Here is a 27763-nt window from a genome sequence, read left to right as displayed (position 1 = left end):
TAGTGTAGACATACCCTAAGATACTAAAATGCAGGATTGACTTCTTTTTTTTTTTAATCCTGTGATATACTAAATATCAGACTAGATGATCTGATGGTTGGTTCTGGCCTTAAACGCTATGACTTATTTAAAGTCAGTGGGATTGGCTCCTTGGTTAGGAACAGTGGGAAACGACAACTTTGGAAGAGATCTGTACAAAAATAGATAAAAATCAAAAACTTCACATTGCCATGCTGTCTGTGAAAAGTGAAACCTTTGCTGTTCATGTCAATTCCCTCTCTTCCCTCATTACCTCCATCCTCCGTAATCATTTCTGCATCATCAAACATCATCAAAACTCTTTTGAATATAAAATGGCTAACTTGCTCAGTGAAAATGATACGTTTAAAATACACATCTTGATAAATTTGCCCTGGGTTAGACCTGAATGATTTTTATCCCCAAAATGATTCACTGGCAGAAGCAATGCAGTTTTGCCATAGCAAGTTTACAGTTTGTATGATACGGGGCATGATTAGGTTGGAATGAGGGAGAATGTAGGGTTCCAGAAGTGCTTACTCATGGCTCTTGGGAAGTGGACACCAAGCTCCTGAAGCCTAGGATGTTTTGCATGCTGCCCTTGTGCCTTCAGGTGCCGGCTCCATGTTTCCCATTGGTTGTGGTTCCTGGTGAATGGGAGCTACCAGGCCAGAACTCAGGGATGGGGCACAGCATGGAATCTCCCTGTACCTGTAGGCCGCAGGGACTTGGCAGCTGCTTCCAAAAGCTACATCAGACCAGGACAGGTAGGATGCCTGCCTTAGCCTAGCCCCCGCTTTCTCCCTGTGTTGCCAACTAATCTTTCAATTGCCTGGGCAGTGATGTTGAGTGGAGCCACCAGGGCATCTTTTTAACCAGGCTTTCTAGTTGAAAACCAGACTTTTAAGGAGAAGTACTTCTAATTAACATTATGATGTAATTTTGGATAATATGCTTCTCATTTTGTTCTAGCACAGGAGTGGGCAGTATAACAGTAGGGTTAGCCTCTGGCAGGATGTTGCTGCTACATTTATCTATGCAGGGATAAGCAATAGATGTTAATGGAAAGTTGCAGAGTGCTCAGCACTGACACTTCTTTAGATGCCTTGTTTAGGTTCCTAAATGCTAGGAGTCACTCAGTAATTGAGCCCACATACCTATAAAGACCTAAGGGTTTGATTCACTTTATGCTCTGAGTCTCACTGAAGTATTTGTTGTTTCAAAAGCTCATTTCAGATTTGAGAGAGAATGATCTGAAACGTAGGTATGTTAAATCAATTACACAATTCTGATTTGTGTTCCTTCAATAAAATCAGGCTGCCATACAACAAAAACCATAAATAAATCTGTTTATGTTACCTGCCACCAAAAGTGTTATCAATCACCTAAAGAATACTCTAATGAACAAGCAAATTACAATGTGGAATATATGTGTAGCTGCTCTAATTGTCATGAAAAATATTGGGAGCTTTTTCTTCTATTTTCTAAAATATCATTTACAAACTAAATGTGTCAAATATTAACGTAGAATGAGATATTAAAGGAGAGTAACATAACATCCTGCAGTGTTCTATCTCATGTCAACAATTACTACTAGATCAGGAACAATGAACCTAAACCCTAAGGTTATGTCTACACTACAGAGAAAATCAAAGCTGCTGCTTTCGATCTTCTAGGGTTCAAATTAGCAGTCTAATTAAGACATGCTAACTCGAAGTGAGAGGGGCACTCCCGTCAATGCCGGTAGTCCTTCTTCTACAACCAATAAGAGAAGTTGAAGGAAAAGTGTTCTCCCTTCAACTTTCTTCAGTGTAGACAGCGCCAAAAGCCGAGGTAAGCTACTTCGACTTCAGCTATGCAATTAATGTAGCTGAAGTTGCGTATCTTAATTCAACGTTGTCCCATAGTGTAGACATACTATGAGTTGCCAAGTGGATTTTTTTTTCTCTTGTTAACTGTGTGTCCATAGAACTGAGAAGACACTTTAGGAATAAACAAGAACAGAATATAGCACAACAGTATAAGCTCCTACTCAATGTATTCAAATAATCCCATCAAATTATTTGAGAGAGTAATCCATTTCTATATAGGTATAGTACTATGTTACATAACAGTAAATGTTACTACAAACACAGCATTTTGATATCACTGAAGAATATAGGCAAGGAATAGACAAGATTTTTTTAAAGTTTTAACTTTAACAAATTAATTGATAAATATCAGGAACAGAAAAGGAAATTAAAATGTTCAAAAGTATTTCATTAAAATAGGATACTTTTAAAACATTTGCTTCTGTATGGCAATGGCTTTTTCTATATGAAACATTTTTAAAAATACATTGTTTCTCATTTCATGTAATTCCCAAGTACTGTAATTATACAGTAGCAAAAATGCTTAACGGTTTGTGACCATAAAGAAATGTGATATACGATCAGAAGCATAAAGACAGAAACCAATTCCCTGGAACTCTGAGCTTTTAATTAGGTTCATTTCCCTTATGTGTTGCCAAAACCACTGTTGTTATGATCAGAGTTCCTCTCCCATAAAGTCACCATCAATAACGGAATCAGGGATTAGGTGAATAGATAACAATGTTCTTTTCCAGCTGTGCAACCACAAAATAAAAACACATATTTTAAACAATGGCTATCTATTATGGAACATTTCTACGTTAGCCATTTCACATCTCAGAAATGCTCTCAATCATCAGACCACCATGCTATGACCAGCTGAATGGATGATCCTCACAAAATTGCTGAGAGAAGCAGGACAGATTTATGTAATATGAAGTTAAAGGAGAAGCAATGCTGACAGCAACAGTATGACAAACCATAGAGGGATACTACAACAGCAGAACTCAAGTCTTTGCATGCTTTTGGTAAGGAATTCAGATCCATCAGGAGAAAATTAACCACATAGAGTTACAAATAAGAGACAAATAAAGAAAGGGAAATTTCCTATAATGTGAATTAGTTTTCCTAAGGCTTTGACACCACAAATATGTAGCTGCTGTAGGAGTTTTCTTGCACACCCATGATGTGTGAGGCAGTTCTAGATTTTGTATACATCAGCCTATAGAAATACAGTCAACTAATTCTAGCAGAGCTTGCTAACAATTAAAAAAGGAAAAAGATCCTCAATTGGTTGACATATGTCCATTTTTTTCAATGGAGTGACACCAGTTCATTCCAGTGTTCACATTTTTATTATTAACTGTAACCATATATAAACATGTACATACACACACAGACACGTGCACAGTGATGGGTGCAGAAGCCATGGGGAAACAAGCTTATAAAGGATTTCTTACAGTCTCTTGGTCTTGTACCTCCCTGAATTCAGCGGTTTCTTTAAAAATTTGTGTTTATGTTCAGTGCTGAGAGCTGCAACGAGCACATTTTCCGGTCCAGAATAAAAATCAATATTATTTTGAATGTTGTGGATGAATAGGGGTTTCTTTGAACAGGATATATATACTTTATGGCACTTCTGTTTATTTGAGTCACCACTGCTAAGTACAGGCAGGAAGGAAAGCTTAGCATTTAGTAGTTAATAAACAACTGTAGAATGGAAGACTCATTGACAAAATAAAGCAACGGCTGATTTTTGATACAGGGTCTGGAGAACCAGCATGTTGAAGTACAAGTTGCAGCTCTGTCATTTTCTTGGCATGTAACCAATTGTAGTTACAGTTACTGTCTCACGGATTTTGTCCCATTTGTGATCTTAACAAAGATGCTTTCCAGGCCTTTTTCTCTTTATTTTATTCCTGTAAAATTGAAATATAGGTCTGAATTCCTGCAATCTTCAGCTCTCGAGTACTGCTATTTAACTGATCTCACATCTATGACACAATCTTTTTCGTTTCTTTTTAAAGAAACTGACTGTAAGGTTAAGCACTGAAACAGGCTTCCAGGGGAAGTTATGGAATCCGTCAGTACAGGTATTATTATAGACCAGGTCAGACTAACACATGCCATGGAAAGTCTACAGGTACACTTGGCCTTTCCCCAGTACACAGACCTGTGCTAGCCTCTAAGGGCGCATCTACACAACACCCTAAACTCGAAATAAGATATGCGATTTGTGCTACACAAATTGCGCATCTTATTTTGAATCTATTTCAAAATAGCTTATTACACAGTGCCAAATTTTGAAATAATGTGCTATTTTGAGCCATCCCTTATCCCTCGTGCAACGAGTTTTACCGGGATGGTGAAATTGCATGCCAATCATTTTGAAAAATATTTTGAAATTCCAAGAGGCTTGTGTAGATAAAGTATCCCGAAATAGCTACCCCGCAAGTATTCCAAAATAGCCAAGCAGTGTAGACATACCCTAAGTCCCTTACAGCCTTACACTTCTATAATCCTATTAAAAGTGTGTTTGGCTTTTCCTTTTTTGTTGTTTTTCTCATGGTTGGTGGGTGGCTTCCATGTTGGTGGTGAACAAATAAATTTGTTAAATCTGTTAAATAATAATACAACGAAACAAAAATAAGAGTGTACAATGATTAAAATGAAAAAGAAAGGACATTTTGGGGATTGTGTCATGGGTCATATTTAATTAAGAAAATGTAAAATAATTTATGCTAAAGGGAACACACAAACTTTCTGAAATGTATTCTTAATCATTATATAAAGTTTTGCTACACTGGAGTGTAGGTTAGATTAATTTTATATCTTAGATGTTGAAATACTTTGTTTATTTACAACATGACTTTGGGACAATTTATACATGCACTATACGTAACAATTTCTGTGACATTCCTGACGTAAGGCTTCCAAACTTACAGCATTAAAATGACGCCACTAGTCTAGCAGCACTGATGTTACCATTGGTGAAATGTTCCCTATCCCTGATGGTGGATGTTTGATTTGACCAGCTGTGGAAAAACAGCTCTGAGGTCCTCAGAAGAGGAGGGAAGAGCAGGGCAGGCACACAGTTTCTGAGCCTTTCCTACTCCCCACTCCCACTCTTCAAATCCAGAGCAGATGGTTAGAAAGAAAGTCAAGGAAAGAGAAAATTCTTCACCATTCTTTGCTGGCACTTGTTCTCTTGCCCCTCCCCTTCTTGTATGACAAATTCTCAGGGTAGACAACAGTTGCTTTGCTGCTGTTTGTGGCCCACCCTCCCTGGACTATAATAGAGGTATAGTTCCTCTCATCCACACTGGACATTGATTGCAAGTTGTGCAGAAACTACAAACAAACTTTTAAATCCTATCCCCACTGCTTGTTAACCTAAACCCATGTCTCCAGGATGCCTCCAGGAAGGTGAACAAACCTACTGGCCACAATGTCAAACTTTCCCCCCAAAAATTCATTGTTGATGTAAAAACACTTGCAATTGCTCTGATTGGTCACCTATTGGAAACACAGTCAAAGACATCAGATTCAAGAGGTCAAAATCTGGGAGATAATTTATGGACCTTATTGACTTGAAGGAATATAGAGCTGCTAGCCATGAAGGATTAAATGCCATGCCCGGATCTTTTTCCAGCCTTTCCCTCGGGGCACAGTTTGTCACACAAGAAGCTTACAAAGTAGCAGAGAACAAAGCTATTCCTGTGATTTCTCAGCCCTTCATAGGCAGATCCCTACCAAATTCACAGCCATGAAAAATGTGTCATGGGCCATGGAATTTTGTGCCTTCTCATGAAATCTGGCCTCTTGTGTACTTTTACCCTATGCAGTGCAGATTTCATGGTGGAGACCAGCATTTCTCAAATTGGAGGTCCTGACCCAAAAGGGAGTTGCAGGGGGTTCATAAGGTTATTTTTAAGAGGGTCACAGTATTGTTACATTTACTTCTTCACTGCATTCATAGCTGAGCAACTGGAGAGCGGTGGGTATAAGGTTGACTTGGTGCCCAGCTCTGAAGGAAGCATCCCGCCAGCAGCTGTGCCGAAGCAAGGGTGACAATACTATAACCATGTTGCCCTTACTTCTGTAGTGCTGCTTCTAGAGCTACATGGCCAGAGAGTGCAGCAGTGCAGAGGTTAGGGTGGCAATACCATACCATGCCATCCTTACTTCCAGCAGCGACATACTGGAGGGTGTGCCCAGGGATGCACATTCACCCCAATCGGAGTGCCAGTAGCCTGTGCTGCAGCCCTCTGCCCTCCCCCACCTCCCTGCTTCAGTCATGGCAAGGAAGGCACAGGCTGGGTGGCTCCAGCCCGTGCAGAGCCCTTTTCACCACTGCATACTTCTGCTGCTGCTGGTGGCTTTGCCTTCAGATCTGGATTCCTGATTAGCAGCCACTGCTCTCCAGCTACCCAGCTCTGAAGGCAGATCTGCTGCCAACAGCTGCACAGAGGTAAGAGTAGCAATAGCGCAACCCCCAGAGAATAATCCTGTGAACCCCTCATAACTCCTTTTTGGATCAGGACCTCTACAATTACTACACTGTAACATTTCAGAATTAAATATCAGAAATCAGGAAATTTACCATTTTTTAAAATACCCTGACCCTGAAATGGATCAAAATGGACATGAATTTCATACGGTCCTATTTATAGGCATCAATCTGACTTCTGTGCCAGGCAGGTTTCATACTCAAGCAAAGCTGGCTTGCCCAAAACCTTAAAGGAGAAGCCCGCCTCTACTGTGACACATTACATTTTCACAGTGTAGCTGAGATATCTTATATGTTTACAATATTCATTATTTGACACATAGTCATTTAATACCACACTGGACCCAAATAAATGCCTCATAATTTGGGATGTTTACATCCCCCATTAAAGATAAAATTTAATAAAGTTACAGTGTGACATTTTAAACTCCATCCTTGTGTGACTCATTTTCATGCACCTGACCAACTGTCTACTGCAATTAAACTTCACTTTAATATATTTGCAGTTTAATAATTGCAAACAAGCTTTGGACCTTTCAAACTTCCACACTGTCTTTGGCTGCCTTTATCAAGCTTGGTGTAATTTTCTTTTATAACTGTTTATTCTGGTAAACATTTATCAGACTTTATTAAAAATAGATGAGGATTTCACTAAGGTAGATTAATAGGAGCAGCAATTGCCATTGTATGGTGCTTGGGACACTTTATGTCTTTTAGTATGCCATGCCCTCAGGAGCCCAGTAATCCACAGAAGGGTTTCTAGAAGTACATGATGACATGTTTTAGATAATCCACTTGATAAACTAAACAAATCAGTCCTCTATTGAGAGTCAGTGTTTCCTAGAAATGGAATCTAGTTGGCAGCAGAGGCCTCTTCACATTCTAATTAGGAAGCAAAGTATGTAAATATATAATTAAACAAGAGATGATATTGAGCATAATATAGACTTTCTATCCTCAGGAATGTTTTATCCTTTTAAACTGCAGGTGATTTTGTATACAGTGAATAGAAACAGATGTTTCCTTCTGGTAGCCTAAAATCCTATGTGAAGATCTGAGATATGTAGAACTTTACCATTTACATATAAAAATACTCACTACTTTTTCTAATTTCTGAAAGGGTTGTAACATCCATGTCTTGAATTCATACTTAAGAAAATATACACTTATGATACTACAGTGGTATAGCTGCATTGCAGTAATGCTTCAGTGTCGACATTACCCCATGACAATGGGAAGGGTTCTCTTATTTGCATAGGTAATCCACTTCTCTGTGAAACAGTAGCTAGCTCAATGGAAAATTCTTTGTCAATCTAACACAGTGTATGAGGGGTTAGGTCGGCATTGTTACATTTCTCAAGGATATGGATTTTTTATATTCCCAAGAGTCATGGCATTTTAAGTTCCCAGAGAAGACCAGCCCTTAAGATATGTCTATACTGCTATCTGAGGTGACTACTGTATATACAGAATCACAGATTTGGAAAAAAAACACAAGCATCATCTAATCAAACTCCCTGCCAGGATGCAGGATCTGATGTGTCTAAACCATCTGAGACAGCTAGCTACCCAGCCTCCTTTTGAAGGAGACACATTTGAGCTACCTTAGATACATCTAACTAAAAAAATAATAGCAGTGAAACTGCAGCCCAAACTTCCAACCCTTAAGTCCCTTTAAAACATCCTTATATGGTTAGTCCCATTAAAGTAAATAAGGACTATGTCACAAAGGGTACGTCTAGACTACAGGCATTTGTCTACAGAGGCTTTGTTGACAGATACTGTCGACAAAGCTTCTGTCGACAAAGAATGTCTAGACTACATCCAGTTCTGTCAACATAACAAGCTACTTTGTCGACATGAGAGTGTAGATGCAAAGGACAGTGTAGATACAATAACGCCTTCTGTCCTCGTACACATTGAGGCTGACTTGCAATCTACCCTAGATTTCTTCTCAGGGCCTAGTATCGCTTGGGACATTCCCTCAACATAGGGAAGGCTAAGATGCTCCACAGCCTGGGCATTTCCCTTACCTTGGTAGCCACTTCTTCCAGACCGTCAATCTTGATATGGAGATTGAACATAGGATCCACGGTTCCAGCATATCCTTTGGAAAATTGCTCCAGTATGTCTTTATTGACATTGATCTGTGAATGGAAACTAATATTCTGCTCTACAATGCAGTAGTCATCCCCACTTTTCTTTTCTGTGAGACATGGATGGCATACCAAAGTCATCTTAATTACCTATGTCAATGTTCTCTCTGCAGCTAACATCACCAGTGTAAAGGCAAAGATTATGAAATAACAAGATTGCTTGGCAAGTCATTGTGTGCAGGTGGCTGAGACTCACCTTCTGGTGCAAGTCCTCTTTTCTCAACTTAGACATGGTAAGAGGACCCTTGGAGAGAGAAGAAATGCTACAAGGACATTCTGGAAGTATATCTTAAGAAGGGAGGCACTGATCCGATAAACTAGCAATAGACTGCAATGGTATCACATCATACATCAAGCCTCAACCTGTTTTGAAGAGAATCCCCTTGTTCAAGAGGTGCAGAAATTGCAGAGGAGAAAGGAAAGGGTTAACATCCTGACCAGCTGTTGTGCTCTTTCCAAGTAATCATTTGTCACATATGTGGACTTTTGCATTCACTGCGCTTTAACAATTTTTGTAAATGCATACCTGTGTTAAGGAGAGGGAACATTGTCTGGGAAGAACATACTGAAGGTAAGCTATCTTGAAGACATTAGACAGGACTATGCAGCACTTTAAAGACTAACAAGATAGTTTATTAGGTGATGAACTTTCGTGGGCCAGACCCACTTCCTCAGATCAATATGTGGAAGAAAATTGGCAGGACCATATATACCAAAGGGATACAATCAAAAAAAAGTGAACACATTGTGACGGGGCGTCCCCCGCCCGTCCCTGGGGCGCCGCCGAGCAGGCATTCCTGGGGGTAAGGGGGGGGCCCTGCCGGGGCTGCGCGGCATGCACGCGAGCCGCGCCGGGGCAGGGAAAGCCGGCCGCCCCCCCCCCCCCCGAAGCGGTAGCGCTGTGGCGGACGGCGCGGAGACAGCGGGGGCGGCATTTCCCCGCCTTGAGTGACAGGGGAGCCGGCCAATGGGGAGACCGGACGGGCGATAGGGGAAACGCCCGCCCAGTGACGTAGGCGGAGGTGGGCGCTGGGCGGGGAATTTAAAAATGGACCCCCTTCCGCTCACGAGGGGGAGAGAGGGGAGTCGTGCGGCAGCCGCGAGCGGGCTTGTTGCCAAAGAGGCGGAGGTTGGGAGAAACCACCTCCCTTGGAGCCCGGCCACGACAGTCCTCTGGGCTGTGGAGCCATCCCAGAGCAAGGTGCGGGCATACGGACGCCCGACCGCCAGCCTGACGGACGAGCCAAAGGTGACCGCCCCGAGGAGGGGGAGGAATGGCACCTGAGGAGGGAAAGGAAGCAGCCCAGGGCAGAGCTCATTAGAGCTGGCGGGCTGACGCGTTTCGGCATGGAGCCCCGTCAGCCGGACCGGAGCTAAATATCTCCGCGTCCTTAGGGCCCTGGGCTGGGGCCCGTGAGTGAGGGCGGGCCCGGGCCCCCCTTTCCCTCCCCCTCCCTAAGGGGGAGAAACGTATGAGCTAAGGACCGGCAGAGCGACTACCTAAAGCACGACCGACAGCCCGAATCCACCGCCTTGAAAGTGGGAAGACTAGTCACTGAGTGGGAACCAAGCCCACATGGGACGTGGTCAGAGGACCCCGGAACGGGGGCCGGCAAGGACACCCCTTCTACACACATATAAAATTGACGAATCAGATTTAAGAACAGAGGAGGGCTGAGGGGGGAAGGTTAGTGTCTGTGAGGTGATGACATTGGGGTGATAATTGGGGAATCTCACCCATTACAAAGATAGCTTCCCCTTCCCCCCTCACTCCTCCATTCCCCCCTCACTCCTCCTCTGTTCTTAAATCTGATTTGTCAATTTTATATCTGTTCACTTTTTATTATTGTATCACTTTGGTATACAGTATATGGTTGTGCCAATTTTCTTCCACATACTGATCTGAGGAAGTGGGTCTGGCCCACGAAAGCTCATCACCTAATAAACCATCTTGTTAGTCTTTAAAGTGCTGCATAGTCCTGTCTTTTGTTTCAGCTAGACCAGACTAACACGGCTGCATCTCTATCACTATTGAAGAAATTAGGTCAGCTATGAAAGTGGTGATGTCTATGGCCACTCTTATTTATAGTGCATTTTGGGTACCTGGGAAAGTTCTGTCTCCTATATGCCCTGGCCTCCCTCAGTTCCTCAGCACTTTCATTATTCAAATTAAATATAACTGTTATTGGAGATAATGACTGCAGAGGAAGAAACAATCCCATAGGTACAATACCTAGAGCCAGTCTAACACAAGGCTTCAATTTTAAGGCAGAGAATTTGCCAATTTGTAGAGGAAGATCCAGCCTTTCTTCTGAATAAGTTGGCATGCTGGCTACAGATCCAAGAGTTAATGGGGTTGCAAGGCTGCAGACACTTTCAGTTTAATCTAGTTAATCAGTTAATAATATACAGTGGCTTTCAAGCACAAGAATTTCTACATGTTTTCAATACAGTTTATTTTTTAAGAAAGAACAACTGTTAAAAAATTATTGGGTAAAGAGACTGATATGCCATCTATGAAACATGATGCTTGTTTCTATTGAATAATAATACACCAGTCAGTGCTAGCCACCCAAGGGGCCTTCCAGGATTTAATTACAGAAACTTGGGCTTGCAGATAACTTCGACAACAATGCTGAACAGTAAAAGTTTGGCTGCATTTAGAACAGCAGCCAATCATAAAATACTTTAGTGTTCATCTATTTCAGCTGTCCAACAAAAGCATGTAGCTTTCACATTTTTTTTCCAGCAACACCATCAGCATTGTCCTTAGACTTTTTTATTCAAAAGCTGTTCTTTGTATTCCTTTAGATTTCACCACTACTGATATTTCTGCTTCCCTGTTCAGATATCTTGAGTCTGAGGTTTTATGATTCAAGATTACATCATAAAAAGTGAAAATTGAAAGCAAATTCATTTATAAATACATTTATATAAGCCCCCAGGATTTTATAACAGAGATCAACTTACAAATTACATGCAAGTCAGAGTAGTTTGGACTTCTATTTCATTTTCCCTGAGTCAAATGAATTATATCTAACAGTTTGAGAATACCAAGGACTGTACCCCATGAGGGAGATAATTCCTGTATATTTTCTAATTTCCTTAAATATTTTCTACTCTAAAAATATGTGCATGAATTGACAAAAATTAAACATATGCAGTTTCTGTTGTGTTATTCAATACTGTTCTTAATGTCAACACTTCTAAGCAGAAGCAACGTTTATAGGGAAATCCTGACTTCAAGAAACAAAATATTTATTTATACAAGCTACATTTGACATTTTATGTTCAACATACTTTTCACTGCATTTTTCCAGTGTTTTGATATTTGTTTCTTCCCCTGAAAGCATGGGTTTCAAATGGCAATGTACTGATCCATCAGTAAAGAAAATGAATATTTTACCCATATATTTTGATTTTGCTCAAACTGCAAAGTAATACTTTTCCTTGCAGCTTCAATTTTTCCTAAGTTATAGAAAAATATTTAATAACTGTCCAAAGATTATAAACAGATCAGCTCAATAAAAAGGGAATTAATCTATTCAGATCAACATATTTTCAGATTTTACATTTTGTACATAAGGATTTTGATAAAAATCTACAGTAAAAATATAACTTCATGCAATCACCAAGAGAATGTTAAATTCAAAAGCTAATATTATAAACCTGAGCATGTGGAAGCAATTAACACAATTACTGAGCTATCCCAGAAAATAACACTTTAAAATGCTACTTAATTGAAAGGTTGATCCATTTGTTAATTGCTACCTTGGTCTATCCTTAAAAAAATGTGGAGTAATTAATTGCCTTTTAGTTCTAAGTAATAGAAGTAGAAAAATATGAAGTTTATGGTGATAATTAACATGCATGACAATATGCATTTTCTGCTGTATAACTTTTTTTTAAAATTAAATAATTGCTAGTATTTTAATAAAGGTAGTTTATTTCCCTTTAATCTTATGATAACATAAATAACCTAAATAGCTTCAAACACATCCTTTTTACTATTACAAAATGTTTGTATTTAAAGATCTGCTCTTTTGTTTTCCGATTCTCAAAAAGCAATGTCATAAGCAAGATCTAAATGTGTCAGCATTAGGAGGTGCCGAGTGCCTTCACTTTCTATTGGATATTTAAGTCAATAAGAGTTTATGGTGTTCGGCACCATACAGGCATTCTTATCTATTCTTTATAATACAGATTATACTGAAATTGAAACATGTCTGTTTCTCAGAATTTGGTACTAAACATTTCATAAGGAAACTGTTTGCACCACTATAGACTAAAGCACTGTCAATAGGCTTTGACACAAATTTATTCCAGCTTGATACTGTCAATAAAGGTAATTTTATAATATAACAGTATTATTATACTGTTATATAGTGAGCATTATTTTGAATAGGAAACAATATGAAATAAGTTATACTGAAGCTATACACAAGCTCCTGATTTTTATTCTTAGTGATTATAGAAGGATGGCCCACTAGGCTGTGCATTTACAAAAGTAATAAAATTAATCTCCTAGTGAATGTCTACACTGGGAAGTTATTCAAAATAACTCCCCTTATTTTGAAATAACAAGGCGAATCCACATTACCAAGCCTGTTATTCAAAATAATGGGCTTGATATTTCAAAATAATAACTCCTCCTAGTGAAGAAGGATAAGCTTATTTCAAAATAGTAATTTTGGGAGTTATTATTTTGAAATAACCTGACAGTGTACACTAGCCTTACTCTCTTGTTAATTGCTTCTTTGTTTTGGTTTCTGTGGGCCCAATCCTGCTACTCTCACATCTGCTTTACACAAAACTCCAATTCAAGTCTCGGGGTATTTTGCCTATGCAAGGACAGAGGACTGGCTTTGATATTAACAAACAGCATCTTTTCACTCTGTCTCTGAATCTGCATCTGTCTTACAGGAAATCCAGCACTATCATTAGGTACCATCTGGTCTCCTTACACAGCTCTTTGTAAGCAATCATGAGTCAAACTGATAAAAACTTGTTCCAATCATCACAAGTTCATTTCAAATAAAACCACTTCGGTTTTAAACAATTCTTTATTTGAAATACACACTCCATTAAACTTCAAGTGTCAACCACATTGGATGGATTCCATAGAGATGACTAAAACTTTGATCTTCTGTGGAACAGAGTCAGAGTTTTAGTCTTGTTTTGAATTCATTTTTAACACAACACTGCACCACAGCTGAATAGCTGCTAGCTATACTAAGTTTAAGGACTAAATTTTTAAAATATCTTCAGCTGGCCTCTAAATTACTTTGTGCAGATACTTGCAAATGTGCATAAACAATATTTATAGTTAGATGCTTAACAAGGGAAAGGGGTTGTTCAATCAGAAAATTGGGTATATAAATTTAGGGTCTGCATCTGAAAATTCACTCTACATTTCCCCTTCAAATATAATGTAAATAGGACAAATAGTTAAATTATTGTCATGACAGCTTTTACCTACCTATGGACCCCCTTTTTCAAGGCAGACCTTCTAAGTAAACAGATTACTTATCTACAATTTGATGATGACAGCTAGCACAATACATTCACTCGTCATACTCTTGAAATCCCTTTTATAGCAACTGATAGAATGATTACCTTTATTGTCAGATGAAAGATAAATCTAATGTGGATTATTATGATACACATCAGCAACAGCTACAAGCAGCTTGCATCTTGCTTACAAAATAATTAGCCTCCTTATAATTGGTAAAAGGTGGGAATGAGTCATACAGCAAGTGAGACCGGGCTGATCATGGTAAGCTAAAATCTAAGCACTAATTGTTGCCCAGCTTTGGTGTCCAGATCAGTAAACCAAGAGCCAAAACTAAAACTCAATTATTCATCCCATTATGTAACTGTGAACATTAGTCACTTCATTGTTATCTATAGAATTGTCATAACTCCAGTCACTTAACAGTCGCTTACGCTGTCCAACTTCTTCTTTTTTTTTTTTTTTTAAACAGAGTAGCAAATCAGCAAATTCTGGCAGACCTAACACAGCAGTTTGTCTTAGATCAAACAAGCCACTTAGGAACAGATAAAAGCTATCAAGCCAAAAAACTGCCATACGCTAGGCCTGGAAACTCCTATGTGCCATAAGGCACTCAAGTGTAAAACAAAGTATGAAAATACTAGTGTGATGCTGAAACGTTCCATAGTTTATGCCCATGTAAAATACTTATATGAACTCATTTGCCTGTCACTATGTTTACCTAATATCTTTTACACTGATCATTTAGTATTTTCTGACCTATTTTATCTAGAAATTGGCTCCCATGATTTGTCATTTTATGATATTTCTTGCTCCTGGCCTACATTAGGGGATAATTTTGAACTAAGACACACAACTTTGCTACATTAATTGCATAGCTTAAGTTAAAGTATTTTAACATCGGCCATTTGGCACTGTCCATCCTGCGGGAAGTGAAAGGGAGCACACTCTCCCTTCGACTTCCCTTATTTCTCATAGAAGGAGCACCCTCTCAGTTCAAATTAGCATGTCTTCACTAGACCCGCTAATTCAAACCCCAGAAGATCAAATGTGCCTGCTTCGATCTTATCTGTAGTGTAAACACGGCCTTCCTTAGTGTCTACATGAACTAACTGAAACTTTATTTTGGATTATATGGCTCAATTTGAATGGCAACAGAACTCTAGATTCACATTATTGGCACTTAAAATAGAGAGCCTCACAACTGTGAATCATGGTTTTTTTAACCCTTGCTGTTCTTGTTTAGGAATTTTGAACAGAAAATGAATAATTCTCCTTAATTTTGAAAGATGAAGACTGAACTCACAATTTGGACAGAATCTGTTACAACTTCAGCATTTACTAAATGGTGCATCTAGGCTTTCAGGGATTCTAGACAGGTGGCTGATGTTTATAAAGTTGATTCCCACTCTGCAAAGAAAAAGTCTACATCAGTTTCTTACTTGAAAACTGGGAGTTTGGGAGTCACTTTTAAAAGAGGTATTTAGAAATTATATTACATGTAAAATTAGTTATATCACACATAATGCTTGTTAAGGGAGATCGTGCACATACTTAAATTTTCCCAGATTTTACAATTTACCATTAAACTAAAAATCTCAGGAACTAAGAACTCTCCATTTAAGAGTTTGCTGAAATATGTGTTCACTTTTAAAACCTTGCAAACATTTAGTAATCTCGCTGCATATATTGCCGATGCTGATAAAATAAACCATGCCACATGAAACTATTGGATAACTTTTGTGCAAAAAAAAAAAATCCTTAATTGCTTATATTTAATGAGTTCATTGCTCAGGCTATATCATTTCAACTGTGCTTTAATCTTTATTTTTTCTATAAAAGGTGGTTTCATTTTATTTTCTCCATACATATAATCTAGTAAAGTATTGTAGTTTCATTTCAATGAAACGTGAGTTGTCTAATCAAAAATATATTCAATAATTGGTTGTAATTATATAACTAGCTTTTCTTTCACAATTATTATATTTATATGCTAGCACTGTAGCTTATGAACTAACTTTTCTTACAAAAGAATATTTGCACCATGAAAAAAATCTAACTAGTATGAAAGAATGTATATTAAGAATATGACAAATTCATCTATTGGGCAGAGAGCATGAAGGGCGACAGGAAACCATTAATTTATGTTAGATACAATTTATTTAACAAGAAACAATCAACAAAAGTTTTTACAATGCTCCATGCCATACTTCAGAGAAAAAAATGACATATAATCAATGCATTCTTCATTAGTTATATGGCCTATATTGAACACATTTTGAATCTTTATGGCATATTGAAGTATGTTTTAGCTCCTCGGTATCAGATAGTTAGAACTGCATAATCTCCTCAATCCACAGCATAGCTCCAATTGATATGAATGGGAGGCTTGCACATAGATCAAGGATAGAACATAGATTTAAGCGATAACTAAACTATTAGTTTATCATAGTTGTAATCATTTGTTAATCTCCATATTACACTTAGCTCCACGCAGGGAAAGCATATTATCTTTAGGACCGACTGCTATTTTTGTCCTTTTTTTCCCCTCTTCCTTCCCTAGTCTCCTTTTTTTTTTGGTCTTTGCCTTCCCCCCTTTTTTCTTCCTTCTCCACAGAAATTCCCAATTCCTCCTTAACACACCTTCCCAGTTGGATTTCATTCCAATTGCCTTCCCTAATCCATCTGGGAAGAAGATCAGTAATTGAATAGTTTGCTTTAAATGCTTACTTTAAACTGACATTATTGTGCTTTAGCGTTATCATTCCAGATAGGGTTTGTTTATGCATGAAAATTAATAAAAAATAAGATGTGAATTTAACTATTCCTGATTAAATCTACGTGTTTAATTATTATTCCCAAACAAGAGAGCCTTATTTAGAATTAGATTTTTTTGAGCAACCTGACATGCTTTTGCTGCTTGTTCTCCATCTCTCCCTCTCTCTGCTGCATACTTTTTAAGCCTGTTGCTCCATGTAATATTAAACTGCCACAATTTATTGCTCTTGCTGTGTGTAGCTCCTCATAATGGAATTCTTAACTCCCACTAGACTTTGTGGTAGATCTCTGCTATTTCTTGACTGCCTGAATACATAATCAAATCCAAATGTTAACCATGTTAATAAAAATGTTAACCGTGTTTTAAAAGGTCTCCCTTAAATTATTCTGAAGGCTGAGCTTCTCTTAAATATAGTACAATCCTTTAAGTGGAAACTAATGGCTACTGAAAAATAATTTGTTTTTCCTACAGTCTATGTCTTAAAAATGAATGCTAAAAATGATGCCCTGCCATAACTGTTTGCATCCCTTCACTAGCAGAGCTGAGAAAATAATGTGTAACAAATGTGCTTTAGTAATATGTTGCCTTTTTCTTGCTTATTAATTGTTGGAGCTGATGACCAAATTCTCAAATGTATTCAAAATTTCTAGATTTCTTCAGTGCAGAATTCTTGGTATGCACAATCTGTAAATCATTTACTATGAATATATGCAATTTGTTCTGTGTTGGCTAGTTACATATGTCATGTAGCACCATTTATGTTCCTTGATAAATGCAACTAGCCAACAAACACACTTGAATAGAGAATTTCATTATCCCAAATAGAATTGAAATTCACTTTCAGCCAATGTTCAACCACAGCAACTAAAATACTGCTTTTGGGGAATAGACACACCAGTAAATCCCAAATGTCTATGGGAATTAAAGAGTAATGAATCCCATCAATTGAAAATGTGTTTTGAGTATTAAGGAATGTACATATAATTATATCTTCTGTTCATTATATTACAAAATAACCAAATCCACCACTTAAATTCTCAAATTAAGCCCCACAACAGTCAGACAAATCCATCATTATTTTTAAAACAAGCATTGCACTGTTTTTCAAGTTTTTATGTAATTTCTTCCTCCTCAATTGTCAGTCAATTTTTTATTGAAGATGTCAGACCGATAGAGAGCAAACATTGATTGGGTTCAATTATGAAATATTTCCTCTTGTTGGTGAGTATTTATTCACATAAGTAGCCCCATCAATGTCAATAATTGCTGGCCAAAATGATCACCAGGTGCACAATCTAGCCTATATTTTTTCAGTACGTCTATGGCTCAAAAAGCTGTGCATATTTTGTGCTGAATTCAGCAAACCTGTTTCTGTACTGTATTCATTTTGGGCATTAGCAGTGTGAATGGCATTGTCAAGATAAGAGCAGTTTATTTGCACTTCTATAAAAAATAATTACAGAAGGGTAATTTTGATCTCAGTTAAGACAAACACTAGTTTACCATTAAACTATTTCCCTTAGAGCTCGAGCAAATATATTTGTAATATTTTCTTTTAAATGAGGCCTGATAACTGCTTTCCTTATAAAGACTTTTTTTAAAATAGCTTGAACAAGTGAAATGTTGCAGAGTTTCAGAAAAACAAACAGCTTAATTTGACAATGAGAATGGGGAAATTACAAGAGTAAAAACAAGAAAAAGAACAAACAAACATATGCATTACAAAATACAAACCAAGGATTCCCTAATGTAGACCTCTGTCCCCATCTTGAGTCCCAGCCCCTTTCAATTTTTCTAAACAAATTGTTTTCTTCTCTCAAAAATTATCAACCTTCACTCGGCTCAATTACTTTTTCCAAAGTATCCTTTGAAATCCTGTCTGTAACCGAATCCTACAGATGAGCACTTAAACATCACTGAGAGATCATTTAAATAAGAGGAAATTGGCTTGGTTGCCTTGAAAGACCATTAGAGAGAAAGAATTTAGGAAGCAAGAAGTGCTAACACTGTGTACAGCACAGGCTCACTCGGTCTCAAGATAGTGACTGTTACAATAATTTGCACAGTAATTTTCAGAGATGAATTTCACAAATATACTTTCTGGAATTTCCATTTACTTTCACTGTAATTACAAGCTCACAAGCAATGCCATTTTATTTATCAAGCATTTAACTTTAAAACAAACACACACTGGCACACTTTATATTTTCCAATCTGCTATACTGCTTTGTACCACATAGGCAGGAAGGGGCATGGTAAAGTGGATCCTTAATATGTCTGTGCGAAGGAATCAATAACAATAACAGAAAACCTGGAAATGGCAAAGGTGCTTAATGATGTCTGTGTCTGTTTTTACCAAGATGGATGGTGACAGGATGCCTAACATAGTGAATGCTAGTGGAAATGGGCTAGGTTTGGAAGTTAAAATTTTAAAAAAGTTAAACATTACTTAGAAAAATTAGAAGTCTTCAAGTCACCAGGGCCTGATTACATGAATCCTAGAATACTCAAGGAGCTGATAGAGGAGGTATCTGAGCCTTTAGCCATTATATTTGAAATGTCATGGACATCAGGAGAGATGCCAGAAGACTGGAGAAGGGCAAATATCACGCCCATCTATAAAAAGGAAAACAACAACAACCTAGGAAACCACTGAATAGTCAGTTTAACTTCTGTACCAGGAAAGATAATGGAGCAGATAATAAAGGAATTCATCTGCAAACATCTGGAAGATAATAAGGTGATAGGTAACAGCCAGCATGGATTTGTAAAGAACAAATCATGTCAAACCAATCTGATCGCTTTCTTTGGTAGGATAATAAGTGTTGTGGACAAGGGAGAAGCAGTGGGCATGGTATACCTAGACTTTAGTAAAGCATTTGATATGGTCTCGCATGACCTTCTTATCAATAAAGCAGGGAAATACAACCTAGATGGGTCTACTATAAGATGGGTGCATAACTGGCTGGATAACCATTCTCAGAGAATAGTTATTAACGGTTCATAGTCAGGAGGACAGAGAAAAATTGTTTTCCTTGGCCTGATGATAGGACAAGAAGCAATGGACTTAAATTGTAGCAAGGTTGGACATGAGGAAAAACTCCTTTAGCTGTCAAAGTGGTTAAACACTGGGATAAATTGCTTTGGGAAGTAGTGGAATCTCCATCACTGGAGATATTTAAAAGCAGGTTGGATAGACATCTATCAGGAACGATCTAGAATGGTGCTTGGTCCTAGCGTGAGGGCATGGAACTGGACTTGATAACCTCTCGAGGTCCCTTCCAGTTCTAGTATTCTATGATTCTAATCCCCTGCTGCCAGAAGGTCCATTAACAGATCTGCAAAAGGTGACGGTAGGACAGGCTCTTGGTTCTTTAACTTCTGTCAGAGTTGACTGGCTGAAGATCAAGGAACTGCAATCAGTGTCTGTGGCCACCACTGTTCACTACATCAAAACATAGCCTTTATGTTTCTAAAATATTTCTAGGATGCCCATCTTCACAGTACCTAGGAACTAAGGGTACGTCTACACAGCATGGCTATTTGGGGATACCAGAGGTATCTCAAAATAGCTACTCCATGTTTACACAAGCTGCCATTATTTTGAATTTTTTTTTAAATAACAGGCATGCTACTTTGCCATACCGGTAAACCTTGTTGTATGAGGGTTAAGAGATGGCTCAAAATACTGTGGGTATGTCTACACTACAAAGTTAATTCGAGCTAACAGACATTAGTTTGAATTAACTTTGATAGGTGCTACACATGCAAACCACTAGTTCAAACTTAATTCGAACTAGTGGTGCGCTTAATTCGAACTAGGTAAACCTCATTCCACGAGGACTAACGTCTAGTTCGAATTAACTAGTTCGAATTAAGGGCTGTGTAGCCACTTAATTCGAACTAGTGGGAGGCTAGTCCTCCCAAGCTTGCCCTGGTGGCCACTCTGGGCACCACCAGGGAAACTCTTCTGCCCCCCTCCCGGCCCCGGAGCCCTTAAAGGGGCACGGGCTAGCTACGGTGCCCGTGCCAGGTGCAAGCCTGCCAGCACCCAGCCAGCAGACTCTGCACCTGGCACGGCTCGAGCCAACCACCCGCTGCCACCCAGCCCTCCGCCTCTTCCCAGGACCAGGCTGGCGGCTTCTGGGAGCCTGCCCGGTGCCGCAAGAGGCGGGCGCCCGCCTGGTCTAGTGCGGACATTGTGGGCCTCATCCACGACCTCCGCACTAGGCACAGGAAAGTGGCCGTCTAGGACAGGATAGCTGCCAGCCTGCTGCCCACCCAGGAGCAGGTTTTCATGAAAATCAAGGTGGTCCACTGAGACCCCCGACCCTGAGCTTAGAATGGCCATACTGGGTCAGAACAAAGGTCCATCTAGCCCAGTAGCCTGTCTGCCGACAGCGGCCAACACTAGGTACCCTGGAGGGGATGGACCGAAGACAATGACCAAGCCATTTGTCTCTTGCCATCCATCTCCAGTCTTCCACAAACAGAGGCCAGTGACACCATTTCTACCCCCTGGCTAATAGCACTCCATGGACCAAACCTCCATGACTTGATCTAACTTCTCTTTAAACTTTGTTATAGTTCTAGCCTTCACAGCCTCCTGCAGCAAGAAGTTCCACAGGTTGACTATTTGCTTTGTGAAGAAGACCTTTCTGTTATTAGTCTGAAGCCTGCTACCCATTCATTTCATTTGGTGTCCTCTAGTCCTTATATTATGGGAACTAATGAAGAACTTTTCTTTATGCACCCTCTCCATGCCACTCATGCTTTTATAGACCTCTGTCGTATCTCTCCTCAGTCTCCTCTTTTCTAAGCTGGAAAGTCCCAGTCTCTTTATGCTCTCTTCATATGGGACCTGTTCCAAACCTCTGATCATTTTAGTATCCCTCCCCTCTTCCACCCTTTCTCTTCCCCTCTCCCACCTCCTTTTCCCAGTCTCCCCCAGTTTTGTTCAATAAAGAGAGTTTCTATTTTTGACCACACGTGTCCTTTATTTTGTACATCAGGAAGGGGTGCTAGGGAGGGGTAAGTGGAAGGAGGTGAGGGAGGAATGGGGTACGAGCCCCCGATGAGGACTGGGGTGGCTCTGTGGGCTTCTCGGGGTGGAAGCTCTCCTGCAGCCCCCCGATTGACACCCCCCCCCAGATGGCAGCCTGCGGCAAGTGCAGCTGGGCTGATGGCCGAGTGCTGTGATGTGCCGACTGTGGGCACTCAGGGCACTCCAAGCCAGGACTGCTTTGCAAGCGGGGAACCCCTGAAAACTGTCTGTCCGGGGTGGGGGTCGGGACCCTTTAAGCACAGCCCTCGGCTAGCCTGAGACAGCAGCTCCATGCTCTAAGTCCTATTCTGATGCCCTGCCGGCACTGCTTCCGGCCATCCTTAACCCCAGTTCAGGGTCCACTCAGTGTGGACATGCTAGTTCGAATTAGCAAAACGCTAATTCGAACTAGTTTTTAAGTCTAGATGCGCTAATTCGAATTAGCTTAGTTCGAATTAACGAATTCGAACTAAGTTAGTTCGAATTAGTGCTGTAGTGTAGACATACCCTGTGTTATTTTGAAATTTGGCAATGTGTAGATGCACAAATAGATTCGAAATAAGATACGCAATTTGTGTAGCGCAAATTGCATATCTTATTTTGAGTTTAGAGTGCTGTGTAGACGCACCGTAATAAATTTGCTGATCATGCCAGACACTAAGAGTGCATCTACACAGCACCCTAAACTCAAAACAAGATATGCACTTTTTGCTACGCAAACTGCGTATCTTATTTTGACTGTATTTTGAAATAGTTTATTTTGAAACGTCTACACAGTGCCAAATTTCAAAATAACTTGCTATTTTGAGCCATCCCTTATCCCTCATGCAACGAGGATTACCAGGATGGAGAAATAGCATGACCGTTATTTCAAAAAATATTTCAAAATAACGGGTGGCTTGTATAGACGTGAGGTAGCTATTTTGGGATACCTCTGGTATTCCAAAATCGCTGTGCAATGTAGACATACCCTTAGATTCTCTTTTACTACTTTGATTGAAGTTGTCATGCCAATCCAGCGCCTTCACTTTTAGGTAGCTTGGTAAAAGACTGTATAGGTCCTACTACAAATCCAAGACTCCTTCGCATGGCTACTGACAGAACACTGCCACATCTTTTAAGAGAAGACCTTATGTCTTTTCTCAGCAGAACTCCTGTAAATTGAAAACATAATGCAGTTGTTGACCTAGGAACATAAAAACATTTTATAAAGCCTCCCTGTGCTTTTCAATACGCATAGTATTCTTGAGTCAAAGAAAGAAAAGCAAGATGAAAGAGAAATGTACTGCTGCACCTACCTGCTCTTTTCACTTTATATATTAGCTTAGTGCCAGTAACGTGCTTAGCACTATGCTTGACACACATCTGAATACAATCCCTTCCCTCAAAGAATTTACAGTTTAAAAAACAGATATAAAAAAGTTAAGCGCCACTAGTCTATACCAGAAGCGCTATGCTGCACTATTGTAGCACATCTGGTGAAGATGCTCAATGCCAGGGCTACTCAATATGCACGGGCCCACATACAGTGCAGTTTGGGTTTACACGGGGCTCAACATATGGCCCGTGGGTGAGATCCTTTGAACATGGCCTCCACTGGGAACTTGCTCCACAATGGTGAGGTGTCTCCCAGGTGGGGTGAGCACTGAAAGATGCAGGCAAATGGGTTGGCTGGAACAGACAGGTACAGATTGTCCATGTTTCTAGCCCCCAGAGAGGAGGTGCCAGGAGTGCCAGGGCATTGTGGGAAGTGCTGGCTGCTTAGCCATGTGGGCAGATTCTGAGAGGTGCTGACTGGCTCACAATGGCCACATTTGGGACTGGCACTGCAGCTTAAGGCTTGATCTATGTATTCATGCCTGTCAGTGTGAAAGAAGCTATTTGCATATATTTGCATATATATTTGCATGTATATGCAACCACACTTAAATTGCGGCCCTCGGCATGTGCTGTATCATTGTGGCCCTCAGGGCTTCCAAAGTTGAGTAGCTCTGCTCTATGCCAATGGGAGAGAGTTCTCATGTTGGCATAATTACTCCATCTCTGTGAGAAATGGGAGCTCTATTAGCAGGAGAGCTTCTACCAATACAGCATTGGTTTGCACATCACTTAATTGTAACTTGTGCTGCTTGAGAGGTGGCTTTCTCATATCCGAGTGATGTAAATTATGTCAACATATAAGGTAGTAGACTTATCTTTGAGGTCCAGAGGAGGGAGTTAACTTGAATTACCTGTTTAGGGGAGATCCTGTAGTAGAAAATAATATTCATTATGATGTACTGTTTTTGGATGCCATGGAGGAAGTGGTTTTTCAGGAGAAGTTTCAATGTAAAGGTGGGGATCTGGCACATTGTGTTTGAGACTCCACGTACCACTACAAGTTAGACCTCTCTGGTCTGGCACCCTTGGAACCTGGGTGGTCCTGAATTAGGGAATTTACCAGACCAGGGAAGATGCCCTGCCATTGGCCCCCTCAGCCTGCTGCCTCTCCATTGGTGGTTCCTTTGGCCTCACTGCAGGCTGGGCGACATGGCTACTTTGGCCCCGCTGACAGAGCTGATGCTGCAGCACCAGCCCTGCTGCTGGATTACACGTGGCCCTGACTGAGCTGCCTTGGTCAGCCCTGATCAGGCTGCTGGCCTGCTGCGGCTTCAGCAGAGCTGCTGCAGCCCCAGCTCCACTGCCACAACCCCTGACAGGTTTTCCCTGTGGGGCTGCCACAGATTGGCCTTACTGCCAGCCAGGTTGCCGCAGCTCTGCCCCCACTTCCAGGCCAGCACACAGCCCTGCTGCCGGACTGGCATGCACAGGCTGCCCCAGCCCCAACTGGATTTACCAGGCTACTCCTGTCCTGCTATTATGGGCCCGCTACCACTGTTGGGCTGCTGAGGTTCTGACCCCCCTACCACCAGCCTTGCCGTGAGTGGAATTCTCAACTGCAGGCCCTTCTGCCTGGGGGCTCTCTCGTTCAGGAACATCAATGGTCCTGCTGGACCAGGGATGTTGCAGATGAGAGAGTCCTGGTTTTGGGAGGTACAACCTGTATAATATTTCCTGGATTGGCAAAGGTTAAAAAGAAACAAACTGATAAAAATGTTGTGCCAATCCAAGCACTCTGATGTGCTTTTAGTACCAGGTATATTATTGTGACCAAATCCTTACCATAGCTTGTCACAGTTTGTGCACTGGAGATTTCCATGGGAATTGGAAGCCTGAGGGAAAAAGGTAATTCATGAAGAGCAGCAGAAATATTCTACAGCCTCCATTTCATCTGCATCAGAGCTGCAATAGTTGTCATGCCAGCAATACTGTTTACCCACATGATGACAAGAAAGAAAATGACTAGTTGACTAGGTAGTGGTAGGTGCACTGCCTTTACCTTCACTCCTTTGCCTGCACAACAGAGTGTAGGTAAGCTATTCCCAAACTCAGCTAGATAATACACGTGGTATGCCCACACTACCCTGCATCCTATTGCTCTGTCCACCTTCTTTTGACTGAAAAACTGCATTATCCATGCTGACTATGGGTTCATGGAGGAGCTGTATTTTTATGATGTAAAGCAGGCTGAGGGTATTAATCTGCTGATAGTTCTTCCACAACCAGTAATTTTTTTCTCAGCCAATATAAAGAAAAGCTGCAGGCCAAGGTGTGTTTTCAGCATTAATGTTGTTTTTTCCAACTGTTTAAACACAACAGAGGGCAGAGAGAAAAGGGAGCATTAAAAGAAACACTGAGGAATACACAAAAGGAGGAAAGAAATTATAGGGGAAACCTACAAATTCTACAAAAAAAATTAACTCTATATGAATATGAGGATACCAATGGAGAGAAAATAAAACATCCAGCCCCTTTCTTTTCCCCTTTCAAAGGAAACACAAGTGCTATTCATGGAACCGATAATAAACTGAGAAACAAGGTAACAAAACCAAAAGCCAACTAGAAGCCTTTTTCAAAACTAAGCTATAAATATATATTCCCTTATGATAAAAAGATCAGAAAGCAGTTCAACAACTGAATAATCTGAAATTAAAATGCACTTTTCACAAATTAGCATTTTTTCCAGCAAGCATTTTAAATGACAGATGAATAAAGCAGTAGGATAGATATGTCACAGATAAATGCAAAGAGGGGGTGGACACAAAAAGTTTTTACTTCCTTTTAATGTTTATCTCATTCTACTGCTTTTCCACATGCCACACGCAGCATCTGCAGAAAAATACAGAATTGATTTTGTAACTTAATGGAATGAAACTCAATAAGGATGGACGAAAGCCTTAATTCCAACACTGTTCTACAATCAGTACAGAATATGGCAATGTGTGTCCTTATGAAATAGAAGCAACAAAAGAATCTTTAGTCAGGGCCAATAAGGAGAAAGATATGAAAGAAGATGCCAAGAAAACTTTGGCAATAATAACGCAACACCTTTTGAAAAGTGAACTGACACTACAGTTTCATAAATGAGAAGAAAAAGGTGTTAGAATTTTACTGAAGAGAGAGATTGATGTCAAGCTCTATCATACTGAATGATATTGAACTTGGCTTGTTTTGTTAATCACTTGAAATCTTTGCTGAGAAAGTTTACTTCAACTGTCTTACTATTTTGAACAAAACAAAATATTTCTCTAACCATGCACCTATGCATGTCACTATCTACCTCGCTCCCTAAGTACTTAAAGAGTTCTCATCACTATAGTACCTGAGTGCCTCATAAACATAAAACAATTGTTTTATCCTGCAATTTATTGACGTAGGTAACTATTATCCCCATTTTATAGATAGGGAGCTGAGGCACATAGCAGATTAGGCAATTTGCCCAAAGTCATTCAGGATATGACAAAATCATAGAAATGTAGGACCAGAAGAAAAATCTGTTGGAAAGTGCAGAAAAAAAATTAGCATGAGTTTTGAGTCCTAGTTTGGAATCCTAATTTTACAAGTGAATCTAAACAATGTGCACCTGAATATTTTAACCTCTTTCTTCTAAAAACCTAAAAAGGAGAACTAATGAAATATCATGTGTGATCATTAATTTTCTTTCTTATTCCATTCAGATTGTTAATGAAGATGTTAAGTAAACTGAGTCTAACAAAGATGAATCTTTTCATACAGCCTTTACCCATTTCCCAGTCTATTTCTCTGTGCTTATACTGTGCTCATTTTAACTCATTCTAGCAAAGTTTTTACAGGCACTGACTCAAAATACTAATGTTCAGATTGATTTAAATATACTCCATTTCCTTATCTAATTTTGTAATCTGCTCCAAAAGAGATTAAATTTGTTTAGTATTTTGGTTTTTTACATTATGATTATTAATATGTATTTATAAATTACCAACCCTGTGCAAGATATTAAGCATAATCTATGCAGTTAATAGCTCAGAATTTTCACAGAAAATATGTATAAACATTTCTCCTTTCATATATTTTTTATTATTTTAACAGTGACCTAAGTTTGATTCCCAGGTTTACTCTCTTGCCTATCACGTTTAGTGTTAGCTAAAAGTAGTAGAACTGCAAAAAGATTTTGAAACATGTATTCCAGCTCTGCAGCTTGCAGCCTATTCGTTCACGCTGCAAAAGAGAAAAGCCGCCACTTCTGTACATATGCTACAAAACCGAGGAAAAGCAGAACACGCAGAAGTCCAAGAATCAGCCTGGTTTTAAATTCTGAGTTGATTTGCCTTTGTAGCTCGTAAGTCAGCCTCTATATACTACTTGAATGTAGGGTTTTTTTAATGAATAAAAAAGCCATGCAACAGGCAAGAATGATAAGATAATGGCATTTTTTCACCTATAATTGTTGCTTTTGTAAATTTAAGACATTTGATTAAGTATTTCATTTTTCAATAAGGAGAAAAGGGAAACAAAGAAAACGGACATGTCAATAT

The 27763-nt window shown here is 39.6% G+C and overlaps 1 protein-coding gene across 5 annotated transcripts in view; it reads right to left on the bottom strand.

Annotated features, from left to right (window-relative positions):
- The window catches only part of BCKDHB (branched chain keto acid dehydrogenase E1 subunit beta), a 235411-nt gene that overhangs the window by 20536 nt on the left and 187112 nt on the right, over positions 1-27763 (bottom strand). The window contains exon 10 of one of the 5 annotated variants that reach the window (XM_075923806.2): positions 15403-15456. The exons of the other annotated variants lie outside the window; for them this stretch is intronic. Within the exon in view, the coding sequence (XP_075779921.2) occupies positions 15418-15456 (39 nt within the window). The 3' untranslated portion in view covers positions 15403-15417. Of the gene's footprint in view, positions 1-15402; positions 15457-27763 lie in introns of those variants that run through there. 5 annotated transcript variants of the gene reach the window in all.

This window comes from Pelodiscus sinensis, chromosome 3 (genome assembly GCF_052426305.1).
Source record: "Pelodiscus sinensis isolate ZL-2025 chromosome 3, ASM5242630v1, whole genome shotgun sequence".
NCBI classification, from domain to species: Eukaryota; Metazoa; Chordata; order Testudines; family Trionychidae; genus Pelodiscus; species Pelodiscus sinensis.
Note: the sequence above shows the minus strand (reverse complement) of the source record. Positions and strands in the feature narration are given on the sequence as shown.